Source organism: Centropristis striata, chromosome 2, assembly GCF_030273125.1.
Source record: "Centropristis striata isolate RG_2023a ecotype Rhode Island chromosome 2, C.striata_1.0, whole genome shotgun sequence".
Taxonomy (NCBI): Eukaryota; Metazoa; Chordata; class Actinopteri; order Perciformes; family Serranidae; genus Centropristis; species Centropristis striata.
The window spans coordinates 33,851,426-33,871,354 of NC_081518.1; the positions used below are offsets into that span (position 1 = coordinate 33,851,426).

The 19,929-nt window shown below is 38.9% G+C and overlaps 1 protein-coding gene across 1 annotated transcript in view; it reads left to right on the forward strand.

Moving 5' to 3' along the window:
* LOC131984536 (FERM domain-containing protein 5-like) overlaps positions 1–19,324 on the forward strand; it is a 97,071-nt gene extending 77,747 nt beyond the window's left edge. The window contains exons 5-14 of the mRNA XM_059349384.1: positions 1,041–1,138; positions 5,025–5,148; positions 8,074–8,161; positions 8,431–8,519; positions 10,234–10,297; positions 10,614–10,705; positions 10,790–10,864; positions 11,058–11,126; positions 11,218–11,324; positions 14,954–19,324. Coding sequence (XP_059205367.1) covers positions 1,041–1,138; positions 5,025–5,148; positions 8,074–8,161; positions 8,431–8,519; positions 10,234–10,297; positions 10,614–10,705; positions 10,790–10,864; positions 11,058–11,126; positions 11,218–11,324; positions 14,954–15,537 — 1,390 coding nt within the window. The 3' untranslated portion in view covers positions 15,538–19,324. The remainder of the gene's footprint in view (positions 1–1,040; positions 1,139–5,024; positions 5,149–8,073; positions 8,162–8,430; positions 8,520–10,233; positions 10,298–10,613; positions 10,706–10,789; positions 10,865–11,057; positions 11,127–11,217; positions 11,325–14,953) is intronic.
* Positions 19,325–19,929: the final 605 nt, after the last annotated feature.

Genomic DNA, 19,929 nt, shown 5'->3' on the forward strand with positions numbered 1-19,929 from the left:
TCTCACAGACACACAAATACATAGTAGATCGGCTCAAACATGAAAGGTAGAAATATTTTGCATACATTTTCATGTTGCTTATAGCTTTTCATTTATTTCACAAGAAGGTAGTGGCAGGGTATGAAAAGGGCTCAATATAGAGGCTCAGCTGTACCCTGACACTCCTCATAGCAATGCTTAGCACCGCTATACTATTTATTGCTCTGCTGCTTGGAGAGAAGCCAAATCACAGGCGTTTGAAATGAATGCTGAGCGGGAAAATTGACATATGAGTAATCTCTGGATATGGTGGACGAGACCAGAAGATTGAGTTGCTCCCAGAAGACTTCAGTACAAACCGGCAATCATTTTTTGGATCATAGTCAATTCTCAAAATGATTATGCTTTAGTTGGAGTCCTGCCTCGAGGTAGGCTACATGTCCCGTGGCTGATGTTCCATTAGAGAGCTTTGGATTGCCAATCACACATTCATTTATTTTTTTGAAATGGTAATTATGGATTAATTATAAATGGGTTGTGAAAGGACCTTAGAGTAATGGAGTTGTCGCTAGTATCATTTATTTTCCCCATTCCGCTGTGTAGAGCTACCAGGTCCATCTGTAATAACCACAAACATAGCATCTAAAGCACACTAGTAAACAGAAGGTGTGAAAGGCCTTACATCCTGGTTAGTTAATGGAACTAAATGTCTTTATTAATCTGTCAATACAGACAAAGAACTACTAGTAGAAACCACTAGCAACATGGCCAAATGCTGACATCACACAAACGGGCCATTTAAGTGACACTCCCACACAGCCGCACAACCCTGTGCTAATCGCTGCAACATATGATATGTTGAGAATGCATCACGTTTTACTGTATTTAGTATTCACAGGAATTCTTCTTCTAATAATCTCTTTAAGACACCTGCAGCCTCAAGGGACACCTTATTTTTAAGTTGTAAGCATTCACCATGAGTGTTTGCAAGAAAAGGAATCTCAATATTGATTGTATCTAAATAATGACCCAAATCAGTTTCTCTGTGCTCCACTCCACAGATATCTCGTCTTCCTGCAGGTAAAGAGGGATCTCTACCATGGTCGCCTCCTGTGTAAGACATCAGATGCTGCTCTGTTGGCTGCCTACATATTACAAGGTACAACAAAGTAAAACTCTCCACAACCAAATTTACTCACTGTACTCATTGCATTAATGGGACGTAACTATGGGAAATTACCCGATTTCATTTTAGTGTTGAGTACACTCAGCTTCCAAAGTTGTGGTCCTCATGTTGGATTTGCACCCCAAACCACAACTGTCACTAATTTACCGTATTTCCTCAGACCGAGGTGTGTCTACTACAGATAACAAACAAGTCCTTTAATCCATACAACACTTTAGGTGGTTTGTTTCTTCTCTCTACTATGATTCAAAGGAGCTTTTCGAATCCCAGGATAGACAGGTCAAGGACTGAAGTGCCCTTGAGCAAGACACCTAACCCCCAACTGCTCCCCGGGCGCTCAGAAATTGATTGCCCACTGCTCCTAAGCATGATGTGTTCACTGGTGTGTTAAAAGGATGGGTTAAATACAGAGGTTGAATTTCCCCATTGTTGAACAAATAAGGGGAATCTACATCTTAATCTTAATCTTAAACTAGCTCCCCTACATGTAGCAAGAGATCAATCAGTTTTCATACCTAAATTATTAAGTATTGTTAAGATTGTTTAACAGTTTGGCTAGGTTTAGGAAACAACACTACTTGGTTAAGCTTCGGAAAACCTAGTTTGGCGTAAAAAAACAACTGCCGGATGTGAAGTAGTTACGGTAGTTACATAGAGCATGATGTAGCTATACATGGAAGTTTAATGACAATTGTGACTCAAAATAACAGTGCTGCTTTTGGTTTCAGTGGGGACACTGACACCAGTCTCCTGGCCACTAGAGGCTGGTTCCTCCTTATTGACTCCCATATTAATGCTAAACTTAACAGCAAAAATAAACATGTTTACAACATGGTACAAAATTTGGTTTTAGTCTCTATAGTTTAATTCCCCATCCATGACATATGTGAGGGGAGAACATTTTTGTATTACTCCCTCATAGGCACCCATAGAACCCATTTACATTCGGATATCTTGAGGTCAGAGGTCAAGGAACCAATTTGAAAATTGCCATGTCAGTTTTTCCCTTAAATTCAGCCTCTACTTATTTCACCCACTAGATATCATAGCATTGTGGTACCAATGGATTCCTTCGGTCTTCTAGTTTTATGTTATATCTTTGCTTTAAAACAGAGCCTGCTACAGCCTCTGACAGAAAAATGTAGGCTAAAAAGCTGGCCGTCAAAAGAGCTTCATTTATATTAAAGCTTAAAGATATGTATACAGTGGCTTGCAAAAGTATTCATACCCCTTGGATGTTTCACCCTTTTGTTGCTTTTACACATGAAATCATGGTCAATATAATTTGGCCTTTTTAAAAAGAATTTCCAAACCAAACCCTCTTTAATATCAAAGTTTTACTTTGACAGTTACAATTTTTACTAAATAGTATCAATTCATTAGAAATATATAAGGTAAAATAAATGATTGCATAAGTATTCATACCCTTTAAAGTTGTAGCAGGAATAGTGATGAACCAGAGACTGGACCTCTAAGACACATGTTTTTTATTACTATAATCAATTGACACACATCATCTGCACTCAAGTGATCTCTATTTCACTAACTGAGACACTGCTGCATCAACTAACTGGAACTCTGTTGAATTAGGTAATTTACTTTAAAGGGTATGAATACTTATGCAATCATTTATTTTACCTCATATATTTCTAATTAATTGATACTATTTTGTAAAAATCTGTTTTCACTTTGATATTAAAGAGGGTTTTTTTGAAAATTATATTGACCATGATTTCATGTGTAAAAGCAACAAAAGGGTGAAACATCCAAGGGCTACTTTTGCAAGCCACTGTAATTAAGGGCATCACTGCTTTGAGTGACAGGCGGGAACCCTCACAGGTGACTCAGCTTGCATCATCTCAACCTGCTCCACCTCTTTGCCTCATTTTTGGATTAGCTGGGAGTTAGGAGGATTAAAGCACTGCCAAGATGGCGACAGCCTGAGTCACCCACATTGAGCTTCATTTCAGCTCTTCAGAAACCTATGGGTGGCGTCATGGAGACTAGGTCCATACTGGAACAGTATATTGTCATAATATGCTGATGTACACACAACATATGGGGTTGTGTTTGGGAGGGGACATTCTCCATAAGAAATATAGTTTTCATAATGTTTGTGACCTACTGTACACTTAACAATTTCCACATGACCCTAGCTTGTTAATAAACACTTGCCACCTGTGTTTTCCATATGTATGTGTGTGGGCTTAACTGCGTGGGTGTGTGCAAATGTGCCTGCAGATCGCGTTAAGAGGTTAAACGCTTTTTCTGCTTTCTTTTTTATTTGATGGGGACCTTGTGGATCTAAATTTGTTGTTTTTACCTTTTAATAGCCAAAAAAAGCAACTTGGTCTCAATTGTTACTTCCTTTTTTTTAAGACATTCAATGAAAAAGTCAGTATGTTTCTCTTTGAGAAAACCTGACAGTTTTGTCAAAAAGAAAAAAAAGTTGGTCATTTGGAAAATGCCAGGTTTCCATTTGACAGGCTCCTTTGGGTGCCAGGCTCATCAGCATGCAGGGAGGTGAGATGCATTAAGGAACACTTTCCCTGTCACACACCCTGCCAAGCAGCTATCCATCCAGACTTTTCTCAGCCAATCCCTGAATCTAAATTTTCCTGTCAATACATTGGAAGACATTGGCTGATATTGGCTTGCTTTTTATGCCTATCTACACATGATTATATCCATCTATTCATCTAATTACACCATCGACCATAAAGTTGGGATTAAATATTTTTTTTACCTCTTTCCATAAAACGATTGTGACAATGTGATTTATTCTTGATAGATAAAGCATATATCTTCTCAACACTTTGTGTCTGAAAACAAAATTATTCCAATTATTTATGGGTGACCGTGTACATCATAATACAATTTGATGGAAAACACAGCACAGTAGGCATATATACAGTACTTTTAGAGTTAAAATAGTATTATCTGCTTTAGCTCATGTTGGCTTCCAATGGGTCAGTCTTTATCAATTGCCAAGTAAGTGACTGTCTGACTCTTCACCTCCTGTAAAGCATTTCTTCACCAGGTGTCTGTAGCTTATATAAGCACTCTTTCAACATGTTCCCTGTCAACATGTCAGGGAATGTGATCCATAATGTCTGCTACACATCTACTGGAATGTTTTTTGGCTGTCTAAAATGCAGTTTGCAACAGTCACGGCTGCCAGGAACAGTAGAGAGCTCCCTAGAGAGCAGACATGTAGCCAGACTCTCCATGTAGTTCCTCCACCATCTGTAAATGGATGTCAGGGGTTTGTAAGCTAGGCTGCTGAAGCTAGCTACAGGTATTTTGGATGGTACAGAATAATATAAGTACTGCATTGAATTGTGTGTTCCCTTTCCTTGCACAGGTTTATTCAAAACCTTGACTTCTCAATCTTTGCTTTGTGTACAAATGTGTATTGTGGGCTTCATGCTGAGGCATTGCCTTTGAACTCCACACCTCAGTATCAACTGTATTTTTATCAGAACAACCTTTTATTAAATTGGTAAAATGTCCTTGGTGCAGTAAATGAATACAAAGATAAGATTGTCAGAAAGTACTCTTTCATATCCAAAAAGATTTGATATGAAAAGATGAGCTTTATCATTGCAGCTAATTTTTCCCACTCTATGAATCATCTTCCACCATTATCATTTGCTCAGAAAATATTTCAACATTTGTTATGCATGTCATATGTTCATGAATGGCATTTTTATACTACTTTGAGTACTCAAAGCCAGTGTCAGCTACGATGTTTGGAAAGGCAATTGTATTTTAAATGACATATAAAAAAGGCCCTTATCAAACACTGCAAATTAATCTTTCCTGTGCTGTGTCTTTTTTTTTTCTTTCCATTTTTCAGCTGAAATTGGCGACCATGACCCCGGAAAACACCCAGAGGGCTACAGCTCCAAGTTCCAGTTCTTCCCCAAGCACTCTGAGAAGTTGGAGCGGCGGATTGCTGACATCCACAAGACTGAGCTGATGTAAGGCGACACTTGTCCATGTCTCTGAGTGCCTGTTTACTCTTCATTTCCATAGCCGCCAGTACATTGCAGAAGCAAAACAAACTTTTGGTGCAACACATTAAACTGTTGCGGTGCATCTTAACCTCTGTCCACCCCTGCCTGTCCCCGTCCCTCTAGTTTGTGGTTGTAACGTTTCATGAGGCTGTGATTATCTTAGAGGTCGCAGCAGCTCATTTTATACATTGAGGTCAAGTTTCTAAAATGGTTTCACTAAAATGAATGCTACTATAGGGACTAACATCATCACACATTAATAAAATTGGTATTGTTTAATCCATAAGGGTTTCACCTTTCCAGTCATTCCCAATATATGCAACAACACTGTTTAGGGAGCCCAGTATGCAGAAATATCCATAAGACAATGGTGGCCTTAAGGTTAAAAAAGCAAACTTATGACCAGAGGGTCGCCCAGACTGACTACCGCTGAGGCCCTGAGCCCCAACTGCTGCTCCAGCCATCAGCTCAGTAATAAGAGGTTGTACTTGGCAGCTTCCAGGTGTGAATGTGTAACTGTGTGAATTTGATTAGGCCTTTCCTAAAAAAGGCAGCGTTGCTCTCAGTGAATTTCCCCTGAATAAAAAAATACAATGTAAATAAAACATTTGTACTGCTTAAGAAAACTGGTGAAAAGAATGTGGATGGTTTCTGCTGGGGATGGTGATGAAGTGGGCTTGTCTCATGGGTACCCACAGAACCACTTTCCAGACAAGATATGATGACATGGGTTGGTACAAAGTCATCCAGAGCCCAACAGTGGGCCATCAGATCGTTGTGAGGTCAAATGAATTGTCAGTCATGGAAAGTTGAAATTAACAACTGCTGTGATTGTTTTCGGTCTCCATGTGGCAACTGCGCTTTAAGACATTGTAGACAGATTATAAGTAACTCCTTTTTTGACTCAGTCCAACCAAAAGAGCTATACAGAACACACCTGCAAGTAAATAATCTGATAAGATATTCAAAGCGGCTTAAATGTCATGGCCACTTGCTTCACTGAGTATTCCAATCTGTTCATTTGGTTCATGTGTGTGGTTTCTTCTTACTTCTCTGCTGTTGTACATGCTTTATCTTCACATAGGCTGTATACTTGCGTACCCACCTCTGCTAAACAAAGCACTGAAATTTTCATGTACAGGTTCAGCACCAGTCTGCAGCATCTTTTACAGTATTTGGCCGTCAGGCTGCACCCTACAACTCACCAGTTTCCGGGGGCCTTGCCTCAGGCACGCAGTGGCCAGATTCACAAGGCCATTAATGATCTTTTGATTTAGATTTGCTCCCCTTGCCGCTGCTGATGTTCAAAGTCTCCACAATTTAGCTCCCAGGGATCAGATTACAGAAGAAGTACGTAAAAACTCAGCTTGACCTATTCCGTTTTATAATTTAAGACTTTTTCTTGCTGGATGTTTCTTGATCCTTTTCCAACACTGTGGTCTCTCTGAGACAGCTTGGGCTGCTGGGATGCTGCATGTTCCAGTAAAACACGGCCCGTTTTAATGGCTCGGTTGTTGGATGTTATTCTCGATCCCACACACAGCCAGTGATGATCAGTGTGTTAGATAGGTCTGAGGTGGGGTTGCCTGAATCCCTGCTCATTTTTTACACAGTGTGAGGCACTGAACCCCCATTCCATGTTTTTGCACTTTCAAAAAAAAAAATTTGCTGTGCAATTGGCACTGTATCATCAGCAAAAGCAGCTCTACCTGGTTGCTTTTCCCTAAGAATGGTGTTGTTGGCAGAGGCTGGCAATTATGGTTTGATTTTGTCTCTTTAAGATGGAAGTTATGTTATGCTCCCATAGGTGCAGTGTTTGTGTTGTGCCTGGGGACTGAAATGAATTTGTAGTGGTGAGTCAGGTTCAGTTAACATTGGGTGCCAGACGGTGCGTGCCAAGGTCACAGCCATGTGTCCCAGCAGGTACACACAGTAACCCGAGCACAGTCATCCTGCTACTCCTCCAGTTGTTGACTTCATGCTTGATGGGCCAGGATACAATAGCCAATGTACTGCAAGGGGTTGGCAGGACTTTTTACATGCACATTCCAGTGCACAGGCACTACCTTTACTCATAGAAAATAATAATAATAATAATAATAATAATAATAATAATAATAATAAGTTTGAAATATGTAACCTTTGTTTGATTTATTGGCCAAAAGTGCTATAAAATCAAGCCTGTTTGTTGGTAGAACCTTTGTATTTTTAGTGCACACACACGCACACACAAAACAATCCATGTGTACAGAAGCACTGGTTTGATCCTACACTGCCCTCTATTGCTCATTTGTTTGACCACAGTTTTGAACAATCAGACACATGAACAGACTTATGACATGCCCCCTTCCCCTGTGGCATGTCATAAGTCTGTTCATGTTGTGAAAGTGTATTATGCTCATGTCGCTGAGGTTTTTTTCACTGTTTTTTCCTCCTTTCCTCTCCTCTCGTGTGCTGTATTTCTCTCTCTTCTCTCCCTGTCGTCCTGTCCTGTTCACCTCTGTCATATTGTTTGTGTGTGTTGTATATGTTTGGATGGGATGATGGCTAATTTCGTTGTAATGGTACGTGTTACTCTGATCAATGACAATAAAGGGACTTCTGAATCTCCCCATACTTTATTGTCAGCAGAGGAAAAAGCAGTGCCTGAAACCTTTTTCAGGGAAAAAAAAAATCACAATGCGGGAAGAATTAAAAACTATAGTAGATAAGCTGATTTGCTCCTTTGTCTGACAGACAGTAAACGCTTTGGTCTCAGCTCATTTATCTAAAAACATATCACAAATATTCAACCAAATGATGATGAAATAGACTAAAGGTTACACACAGAAAAGTGACAGTTAGTTCTGACAGAAGTCCGTTAACCTTCTGACTGTTCTTTTCTCCCAGAGGTCAGAGTCCTGAAACGTCAGAGCTCAACTTCCTCCAGAAGGCTCAGATGCTGGAGACATATGGAGTGGACCCTCATCCATGCAAGGTGGTCCTAATAAAACCATTATAATTTGGAATGATGAGCTCTTGCTCTTTATGAGTCTTAATGTGCAGTTTGATGTAATGAGCAATTTTAAATGTTTATTTAGAAAAAAAATAGAGGAACTATAAAGTTAAAAAATACTACGATACTACTGTCGATACTACTGTCTTGAAGCGTCCTCTGTTAGTGTAGGACATATAAAATAAATGACGTCACCGTGGTTAAAATTCTGATTCTACAATAACAACAGCGTGGGTTTGTGTGCCTGTCAGGATGTGTCTGGCAACCCAGCTTTTCTGGCTTTCACTCCTTTTGGATTCACTGTGCTACAAGGAAACAGAAGGGTCCATTTCCTCAAATGGTGAGTTTATATTAACAGTTAAAACTGTTCACGATGCTAAATAATAACCATATTTTTACACAATCAAAGGCCACAGAATGTGTGTATGTACAGTACATGACTTTGTAGCTCTTTGTGTAAAGAACAGCTGCATTCCAAAAGCACCATATTATATGGAAAAGTGTAGTACATGGTTGCTCATAAAGTTAGAATAAAATATTTTTGACCTTTCCATGAAATGATTGTGACAATGTGATTTATTATTGACAGATAATCATGAAGACAGAAAGTGTATATCTTCTCAAGACTATATTAATCAATCTCTATTAAACATATCAAAATGAAAATTAAACCACAATTACCAGAGGATTGTGTCTGAAAACAAAATGATTCCAACTTTATGGGCGACCGTGTAGTAGCAGGCAGAAATAAAACCAAATAATCAGCAATTAGATTATAGATTAGAAAAACTTATTTGAATATACATCATCTTTCAATTAACAGCATATACTAAATGAAGTACCAGCAAACTCCAAACAGACTGTTTAATGTTCAAGTCTAAATTTTCAAGTTTTCTAATAACACTGCTACAATCTTCCTGTAGGTAGCAGAAGTACCTGCTGTTGTTTAAAGCCACTACAGGGAACTTTCATTATGTGTTGATTTTTGGCATCTCCTGTGGACAAAGGTGGAAGTGTTTCCATGAAGATCTTAATCTGGCTAGCATGTACATTTCTTTTTGTAGCAACTTGAAAGAAAGAGCAACTTATTTTAAATAAACCTTTAAACCCAGCTGTTTGCAGGGTTAGGGTAGTAAATGTTGTTTTAGTCATTATTGATGTAACTTCGTCTCACAATGTATTTCATAGCACAAAGAGAACCTTTAAAATCCTAATTCCCAAGACTTGTGTTCTATCATGCTCATTGTCCCGTTCAGCTTTTTTGTTGTTCTTCTTCTTTGGTCAGTTCTTTTCTTTTTCTCTTTGCTGATAATGCCTAGTAATAGCCATAACCAAAAATATTGCAAAAAAATTAAAATCTCCTCCTGCTTCCTTTGACTGCTCATGTATCAGCATCAAGGACACTTAAGAAACAGCAAATCTTCTCACTGATAGTCTCTAAATGGAAAAACTCCTTCTGGTTGTTTTAAGGTGCAAGCAGGAAAAAAAAGAAGAAATTCCTCAGTCTTCAGAATTCAAACTAGTACACTATTGTTCCAAACATTTGTTTCATTGTTTTCTTAATTTTGGTTCTAAATCTTGCTGGGATTGAATGCAATTTTACACCTCATCAGGTATTAAAATCTTCCAGATATCTTATTTGCATGCAATGAGTGGACAAGGAGAGCAAAAGAAACAAAACTTAGTGATCCAAACAAGAGGATATTACAGCTGAGTCAAGCAGTGGTGGAGCTGCATGCTCACAAGTTGTGTTGTTGTAAAAATCTGTTTTTTAAATATCTCTTGCAGATTATTCTTGTTACTGGAATCAATGTGTGGAGACTTCAATGAAACACTGTTTGCCTTATTCATTTGCTTCCAGCCACAATTAATATTTAACCACCTTTATCCATTTCTGCCTCTCCCTCTTTTCTCTGCTGCTCTTCCATCTCTCTCTTTGTTCTGTTATTTGTTACACTTTCTTTCTCATGTTGTCTTCTTCTGTTTCTATTTGTCATCATTCTCTCTTTGTTTGTCTGTCCTTTGTTCTGTCTGTCTTCCTGTTTTAAACACAGGGAGGAGGTGACTAAACTCAAGTTTGAAGCAAAGACATTCCATATATATGCAAATCAGAGGGAGGTATGTGTATGCATTATTAAAAACCTCTTTTTTCCAGCCTGTGGAGCTCAGGAAGTTAAATGACTGTAGCCCTGTTTTAAGCACGAGGACACTGCCACTGGGAAGTAATATAATTTATCCTTAAAAGTGAAGTAAATGGGAAATGATTGGACAAAAATGTGTGTTAGCCATGGTTATTTAGCAGACAAAAAAGGCAGAGTACAGCCACAGAGTTAGTTAGTATACTGTGTGCTTTGACTGATCCATCATAATGCCAAGTGTGTCTGCTGTAATATATCTAATGTGTGTGTGAGTTACTGTACTGGACATGTTACAGGATAAGAAGATCATACTGACATACTTTGCACCTACACCTGAAGCCTGTAAGCATCTGTGGAAGTGTGGAGTTGAGAATCAGGCCTTTTACAAGTGAGTCACAAGACCTGAAAAAACTAAAGTACATAATGTTTATCATGATGTTGTTTTAATGTTTTAATTTTCATTTCATCGCAGGTTGGAAAAGTCGAGTCAAGTCCGCACTGTGTCTAGTAGTAATCTTTTCTTCAAGGGTAGTCGCTTTAGATACAGGTAATACCTTGCAAAGTATGTGTAATACTATATAGACAAACAAGTTATGAATATTTAATAGATATTTACATATTAAATAACAATGTTATACATAGTGTACGTCCTTCTGTGTTTGAATCAGTGCTCATGTTTTGTCTCAATCACATTATAATTTTCTTTTTCTTTTTTCTTTTTCTTTTTTATGTGTCCTCAGTGGAAAGGTTGCAAAAGAAGTGATGGAACAAAGTGCCAAAATTAAAAGAGACCCCCCTGAGATACACAGGTCAGAATCCTTACCAAAATCTAATACATAACATATTTATGCATTTTGTGCTTGTCTTGTGTGCATATGGATATCGTTTTTGTGCATCCAGGGCTGGCATGGTGCCAAGTAGGAGCTGTCCATCCATCACCCACGGCCCTCGTCTGACCAGTGTGCCCAGGACCCGACGGAGAGCTGTGCACATCTCCATAATGGAGGGTAAAACACACTCAAAGGAACAATAAACAAGACATGGTTAAGTGAACACTTAGTGTTAGTGTTTAGTACACTAAATGTTAAAATTAACGTTCAAGAATTGAAAACATACTTTGAAATGGTCAAAGTTCTTAGACAAAATCACGGACAATACCAAAAAAACAAGTACAAGGCTATTCAAATGTACATAGTACCCTCAATACACATTATTAAGCCTCTATTTTGACTGTCAGGTCGTCATGGTAGTAACTTGTTGGTCACAAGGTAGGGTCTTTTACTTTAAATTAACCATAATTTACAAAATGAACATTAGATTGTATTGAATAATACTCAAAGCTATCAATTGAGACCATAAACTCATTAGGAAAATATTTGCTTTTTAAACCTTCTCAAAACGAATCGATCGCTTCCAAACATATCACATTGAAAATGAAACCACAATTAACAGAGGATTGTATCTGATAACAAAATTATTCCAACTTTATGGATGACCGTGTATATAAATGTGAATATTGCACAACAATGATGATAGGATAATATGATAGAATTTTCCATGATTGGCACTAGTGGCAGAATTTTCATTTCAATCGTTCATCCATTACTTTGAGCTATTTCAGTCCTTTACTTTTCTCTAACTATTGCCTATTCATGACTTTTTGCAAACCTTTTCTTATTACTTTATAATTAGTCTTCATGCATTCCTAATTAGTCTTCATGCATTATTTGAGTCGAGCTGCTCAACAACTTTCCATGTACCATTTGGCAACTGCACAAGTGTACCCCTGGGGTCACTTTCTTAGTTCATATGACTTGATCTGCCATGGATTACGCACTCATGGCATAGTATTTATGGGATCCTTTAAAACACACACATACACATATCCTGTTTAGACAGTGTAGCCTTTCCAAATTAACAATCCCACAGTTGAGTGTCATTCTCTTCCCTCTGTGTGATATCTCACTCTTTCTCTCTTGATGTGTGCTTTCTGAGACACACACACACACACACTGAAGATCCTTGAGTCAGTGGCCTCAGGGATTATTGTGACATGAGAAAGTCATACTGTCAGTTTATAAAGGGCATTTATTGTCCCATCTTTCCTCCAACAGGCTATTAACCTTTTGCCAGTGCTGCCACTGTGAGTGTCGCTAAAACTAAATAAACTTATAGTATAGTCTGTTTTCAACAAAAAAGATCCTTTGTCAAGCTGACCCCCCTCGTGTCACTGACAGCGAGAGCAGGCTCTGACATTGCACCCCACTGTTGCAACACTGAAACAAACCCCCTGTGTGTTGTCCTGTTGCTCTGTCTGCGCTGGCATTTCCACTGGTAATAATATCTCAGCCTGAAAATAGCTCCTGCTGTCAGGGGCCATGCCTTGTGTGTCACGGCAGGGAGGGACGAGGTGAACTGTGGCACAAGTGAGCCACATTCCTGGGCCTTGTCTTTCACTCTCTGTCTGTCTTTCGATTTATCTGCCGCTGTCAGCCCGCCTGCCAGCATGTGGGAGCTCACTGTGGAGAGCCAGCTGCGTCAGAGACAAAGACAGACAGCAGGACGATAGAGAGAGGAGAGGCAGTTTCAAGAACAGTGATAAAGAAAAAAATAGTGTGTTGATACACAGTTAGTGTCACAGGTGCTTTTTGCTCTCCTTGAAACATGGTGAAGTGTCTGATCCGCATCAAGACCAAGGTGAACGTTCACTTGCGCATGATTAACCATTGTTATCGAGATGTGAACGTGCGCGTGCTGTCTCTGGGACCCCGGCTCTTGGGCAGGGCTCTGGGGGTCCTCCCGCTCTTCCCTGCCCTCCCTGGGGGTTCTTCTTCCTCAGGCTCTGGTCCTGGGTCGGGTCAGAGCTCAAGAGGCACTTCCAGATTAGCTGTCCCACCCCAACTCTATGGCTGCAAGCCGCCGGCCAACTGTGGAGGTAAAAACCAGCAACTGTTTTTTCGTGTGGGATTATTGAGTGCTGCAGTTTTGTGGTCCATTTTTGGGGGTACAACTTGGATGATTTCCTCTTGTGAAAGCCGGAGAACAATGAGCTAAATATTTAAGGAGATGCTGTATGTTTCCCTGATGCCAAAACACAAATGAATATCATGTAAAGTTGCGGCATTTTCTAATGATATATTGTTGAGTCTAATGCGGTGCATATTATAGTTAAAAAGTTCATATTGTCATTATTTAGGTTCCCGAGACGACAAGGATAGAAGGAGAACTTGGTAACAGTTGTTTTTCAAGGTTAGGGTTGGGATATCATTTAGACAGATTACATGACAGGAGGACAGGATCAGTCTCTTGAGCAGCAGTCACGACAAGCTGACCATTAAAAACAAATCATACTTGCCTTCTGGCCATGTCAGAAAAACGAGTGTTGGCACAGTGTTCAACAGAGCACAGTGTACTGAATAATCAGAGCAAGCCAGGCTTGAACTCAAAGAGGCTGAGAGAATCTCTGCTTTGGGACTAATTAAACCAGAGATGCTTAAAGTTTTGAGAACTAATTGCCAATTTAGGAAACCAGTATATCATGGAGGACCGCACAGGTTCAGGACATACCATATCCGCCACTTTTACTTAACAAACTCCATCAGTAAAAGGCTTACTATGCTTCGTAATTTTGTGAGATATTACAATGGCTTACCTGTGTAACACCTTCCCTACTTTTCACATGATTTGTGAAGACTGACTTTGGGACAGATTTGTATCATTGAAACTGTTGAATTTAATTTAATTTAATTTAATTTAATTTATTCGAACTACAAGAAGTTCATGCGGTCCTTGTGCAGGCAGAGTTTAGCTGTCCCCCTAACCTCTGATGAACAAAGAGTTGATCCATTTTCTCCAAAACCTCCATTTTCAGAAAACAAACATTGTTTTTCCTATAAACTAGCTAGTTTGTTTAGTAAGGGACAATCATTCTTCTAAAGGAACAATCAACTCCTTAGTGTCTTTCACTCCAACCGAACACTGATCAAGACGAAAGAACAAAATATCAGTTAACTAAATCAATTGAGAAGTAGAGTCAAATTGTTATTGACTTCCATATAAATGGAATTATTTTTGCAGCCAGTCGAGTTGCCCCCTGCTGGCTATTAGAAAAAATCCTAACTTTAGCTAACAGCCCAAGCAGTTCCAGTGATATGTGTAAGGTACCATTAGATGACATGCAACTAATAGCTTTCTACAAGTTGTCATTCCTAAACTGACGTAAGCTTGCAGTAGCCGAGTAGTGTATTACATGTGAACTATGAAAAGTGTAAGTACTCAAATTGACTGCAGATTCATTCATTCATGAATGCATTAAATGTTATGAATCCTTAACCCTGGACCATTAAATGGCTGCACAATATGTTTCTGAGGGCCGCCCTTGGCCACACTTGAGTAACTGTGAATTAAACTCAAACTGAACAGAATTTCCCCTTAAACCTCTTTAAGTTGCTGAAAACTTGTCGAGTCACATTTGCATCAATGATTTGTAAACATAATACATTTCTCATCTAAGCTCTGAGGTATAAGAAAGTCATGTCAGAACTTCTCTTAAATCGTTAATGTGTCTTGCAGCAATACCTCCCAGTTATTAAACATGTCTGGTTTATTAACTGCCTTCCTCTGCTGTGTGTTTAAGGTCTGGAGTCCCTTCGAGACAGTGCTCACTCCACGCCTGTGCGCTCCGTCTCCCATGGCGATTCCTTCATGTCTTCTCGGGGCCATATGGTGGACGGCAGTGAGGCAAGCACGTCAGCGGTCATCTCTGACGAGGCCTACAGCCCCTCAGACAGCGTGCTGCCCACACCCGTGGCCGAACACGGGATGGAGATGCCTGCTCGTCACCTCAACGGTGCTCCGTGCAGCATCGATGACGAGTCATCAGAGGCGGGCACGTCAAAGGAGGGGCGCGTGGCGGAGTTTTCTTCAGGCAGGAGAGGACTGCGAATGGTCAGGAGCAAGTCGTCACCACCGAGCGACGTAGAGGAGCTGAACAAGTTCATCCTAAGTGTGCTGCGTCTGTTCCTGGTTACCATCGGACTGCTGTTCGCCCTGCTGCTGCTACTCATCATGCTGACAGAGTCAGACCTGGACATTGCCTTCCTGAGAGACATCCGCAAGACACCTGAATTCCAGCAGTTCCACTTTGAATACTTCTGCCCTCTGCGGCGCTGGTTCGCCTGTAAGTTACGATGGATGGGAGGATTCCTCATCAGCAAGTGAATTGAGACTGAATGAGACAACACAGGCCTCCACTGATGGACAAGGGACACATACAACAGACCTATTCCCAAAATCAGCTCAGCTTCTCCCAGGAAGGAGTTCCTGTCACAAGCCACGGACTGTCCCCTGAACAGCCTTGTTTATTATGTTCGACCATCACTGCGAGGAAAGGAAATCACACTTTACTTTGGAAATTCAGGTCATTTCAAGGTATTTTATTTTTACACAAAGCCACAGTAACAGCGTTTAATTTAACACTGAAAGAGACAAGCAAGACTTTTTCAACCACAGATAATAGTTGCCTTTATTTTTGTATTAATTTATATGTTGCAACATTATTGTAAGACAGAATGACCTGATGTGTTGGGGATGTGTGTCATGTGACCTGAAAGTTTGAGTAAAGTTTTGAGAGAAAATGAGATGGGAGCCAGTCTAGCTCTTGCTCAATTTGTTTTTTATTTCAAATCTAACATCAACATTCATGAGGCTAAAATGTTACTATGATCACTGCTGTGAGGTTTAAGACTGCTTTTTTGAGTTGTACTAGTATCAGGGGGTTAGAGAAAGTGTGGAATGGAAAAACTAAGCAGCACTTATTGAATGAATTCAGTCCTGAGTCAAATAATATTTGCAATTATTAGACTTTGTTTCATTACATTTTAGCCATATGGGGAATTTGCCATGTAGGGTTGGGCAATATAGCTAAAATCTTCTATCACGATATAGGTAATTCCATATCTCAATAAGAGTATTTATCTCGGTATAGCATGTTTTCTGGTAAACCAACAAATAAATGGTCAATATATAGAAATCACATGGTAAAACCAATTTTTGTATACCTTATAATCCAAGTCCAACAGCGCCTCTATTGTTCACCCCAGCTCTATTATCACCATAGACTATATAAAAATAATTAACGTAGTCATGGTGACATCATGCATTGGTTTGTGGACTGGTGTATAAGCAGAACAGATCGAGAGCTAATATGATGCTACTTCATTAGCTAACACCAATGCTAGCTACCTAGCTTAATGAGCAAAAGACAATCGTTCTTCTAAATGAACAACTATCTCCTTTGAGTGTCTTATAGTCGAACTGAAGACCAAACAAGACATTTTTAAGTGACCAAAATTGTTTGGGACCAGTGCATGTGCAGAACAGATTGAGAGTCGGAATGACACTACATCATCAGCTAATACTAGCCCTAGCTAGCTAACTTGGTTAGCAAGGGACTCCCATCATTTAAAATGAACAGCTGACTCCTTCAAATGTCTTTTAGTCCAGCAGACACAAGACATTTTTAATCAACCAAAATGTTTCAGTTAACTTTGAGGAGGTGAAAACACTGTGAAAGGGTCAAATTCGAACATGAAAACACACAGTGCACTGTGGTAGCAACCTGTCAATCATAAGGTAGCCCCGCCCTAAAGCATACCCTGCTTTATTGTTTATTTTACTCTACATGGGACCATAATTTACAAAATTAATATCATCCTGTATTAAAGAAGACTTAATTCACTAGTGATTGAGACAATTAACTTATTATGAGAATGTTCCCTGACGTAATAAATCAAGTAAAAAGTAGGCTCATTTACCTATTGACTTCCATACAAATGGACTTCTTTTTGCAACTAGTGGAGTTGCCCCCCTGCTGGCAATTACATAGAATGCAGGTTAAAGGCACTTCTGCAGTGGTTTCACTCATCAGGCCAAGAGGTCATTGCTCAGTTCTCACATGTAAGAGCAAAGCGTCTTCCTAATGACATAAATATTGCTGTACTACAGTTCAGTAAGTTATAGAAACTATATAGAAAACCATAAACATTTTTTAAACAGACATTTTTCAATCATATTTATTGTCATATCGCCCAGACCTATTGCCATTAAGAGTGATTAGTGAGTGTTAAAACAGTGACTTTAAAGTATAGTAACATTAATTTATATACAACCTAACATGTGCTATCGTGAATTGAAACAAATACTAATAATTGGTTGCAATAGCTAATTGGCCTAGGTGTGATGTTGGTCCTGCCCTTTCCGATGGCTTGAATGATCATCTTTGTAACGAGTGTGACTTAGTTTGTGGTAAGACGTCCATTAACAGTGTGCTCATGTTACCATTGTTGTCCAGCTGCTAGAGCACCACTAAAGTATTATCGTCCAGTGACTATAAATTATGGATAAATTGTAAGGACAAGTAAGTAATGGAGGTGGTAGGTTTACTGATTTTATGAAATAGCAGACAAATAATTCTAATAGCTACAATCAACTTCTGTGTGTAAGGAGCAGTTGTCACTTTGCCGTAGTTACTTTTACAGTAGTTGTAAAGGTGATGGGACTGTGAGCTAGCCCTGTAGTGATAGTAAAGTGTTTGGTTAGTTCTTTGACTCCCACACTCTGTAGAAGGAGTTTATGTTGATGTGCAATACTGTTAATATTTTAAAACAAAACAAGATATATTTTCCATTAAGGGAAATCTGACCTTGTTTTACCTTTGTAAAGTGCAAAGATTAGTGGTATTTTCCCACAGTAGACAGTTAAGATAGCTTGTTTTTAGTTCATGTTGAGTGAAGGTCATATAACTTTGTTTGGCCCTGCTGTGTTCAAATTTATGCATCTACCTGTAAAGGCTGAATATATTTTAATCATGTTTCCATTTTTGTACAAACTGATGTCTTGTTAACGCACAGAGATTTCCTCACAGTGACTTTTAAAAGGACTTGAAGCGTTATTTTTTACAGTATGGTTTTCAACCCTGCTTACAAGAGAGCCTAAGATAAGTCATGTTTACGTTTTCATCATCGCACCTACCAAAGAAACCTCTGTTGTCAGTTTGCATCATCAGATGAAAACTCTGATAGTCTGCTCTCCTTCTCCAGCCTTATTATATAGATGTTATTTCACAGATTAGCCTGCAGTGCATCTTTTAAAACCATGTAGTCAGTTTGTGACAGTTAAAAAATGGTCTCTTCAACAAGCCTACAACTGGTTGATTTAGATATATACCATATGTAGGTGTAAATATAGGCTGATCAGCAAGTTTAAACCATTATACCTAAAATAAATGGATGTATTATTTATGCAACAAGAGGAATGGTTTAGAGCACTGATTGGCTGAGGGGTTCAGGATGGGAAGTTGGTAAAGTTACTTTATTGAAATTCAAATATAACCCAAAAAATCCACAGGTTGAAAGTTAAAACGATACTTTGAAAATCCCTCCAGTATTAAATACCTGGCTTTTAATTTTGACTTTATTTTTAAACAATATTGACATTTAAAACTTCATAATAACCAGAAGTATTAAAATGTTTCCTTTAAGAGTTGGATGAGAAATATTGAGTGATATATTTATATTTAATATAACTGATATTTTGTGGTTGGTTTTCAGACTAAATGACTTATGTTTTTTGCTTTAACTAATGGTGTTTGCTGGATTTTGATTGTGTTTGTTCAAAGGCCAGTCAAGGCAGAAAATGTGCTTTTTACTTTCTATAATTTGTACTTTAAAGTCTCATTTTATGTTCATTGGTATGAAAAACTTAACATAATTTGAGCAATAAATATAACAGATAATGTAATGAATATTAATAACTGTAAACTGAAAACAACTGTTTGTCCGTCTGTCAGACATTCAGAATGTCTTTTGAATCCCGTCAGAAGGTCAAACTGCCTGCAGTGCATGTGTGAACGGACGGCACCCACGTTTTCTGATCACCCAGTGGTAGGTGACATTATCATGTAAATCCTGTTTGATTGTTGCCTAATGCTAGACTGCTCTTCATTGACTCCTTTTTAAGAAAGAGCAGATACAAGTTTTCTCTTTTAAATACATGTAAACAAACTGAACCCCTGGACGTGACTCTGAGCAGGTTTTACATAAATGGAAGTGGAGCAGTTTTCAGCCACTTGAAACAGCAGAAGTAGCATATTCAACTACCTGAATATTTCTTTTTGCAATGCAGTTCAATGTATTGATTTTTTTGTATTGCTAAAATTCATTTCAATCCACTTGGACTGATGAAGAGGGGTGACAGCTCCATTGACAGGCAACTCTTGTATTCATTTTACTGAATCATGTAAACAGGAACAAGGCCTCTGATGTGGTCTTGCTGTAAGCTTCCTTCCTGTACCATGGCCCTGCACATGGAAATGTCTCTGTAAGCATGTGTTCTGCATTTATTACCTCCAAACAAGACTGCTTATTTCCAATCACTGACTAAAGACTGGTGTAATTTATTTATGGATAATAAATATAATCTATTCTTGACATCTGGCTGCTAGTGAAGAGCCAAGTTCAATCCTTACAGAAAAAACAAACGGTCCACACTGTAACCCAGATCAGCACCTTCCTAAGTTTTTCAGCATGTCACCGCTGTAAAACAGTGTAGTGA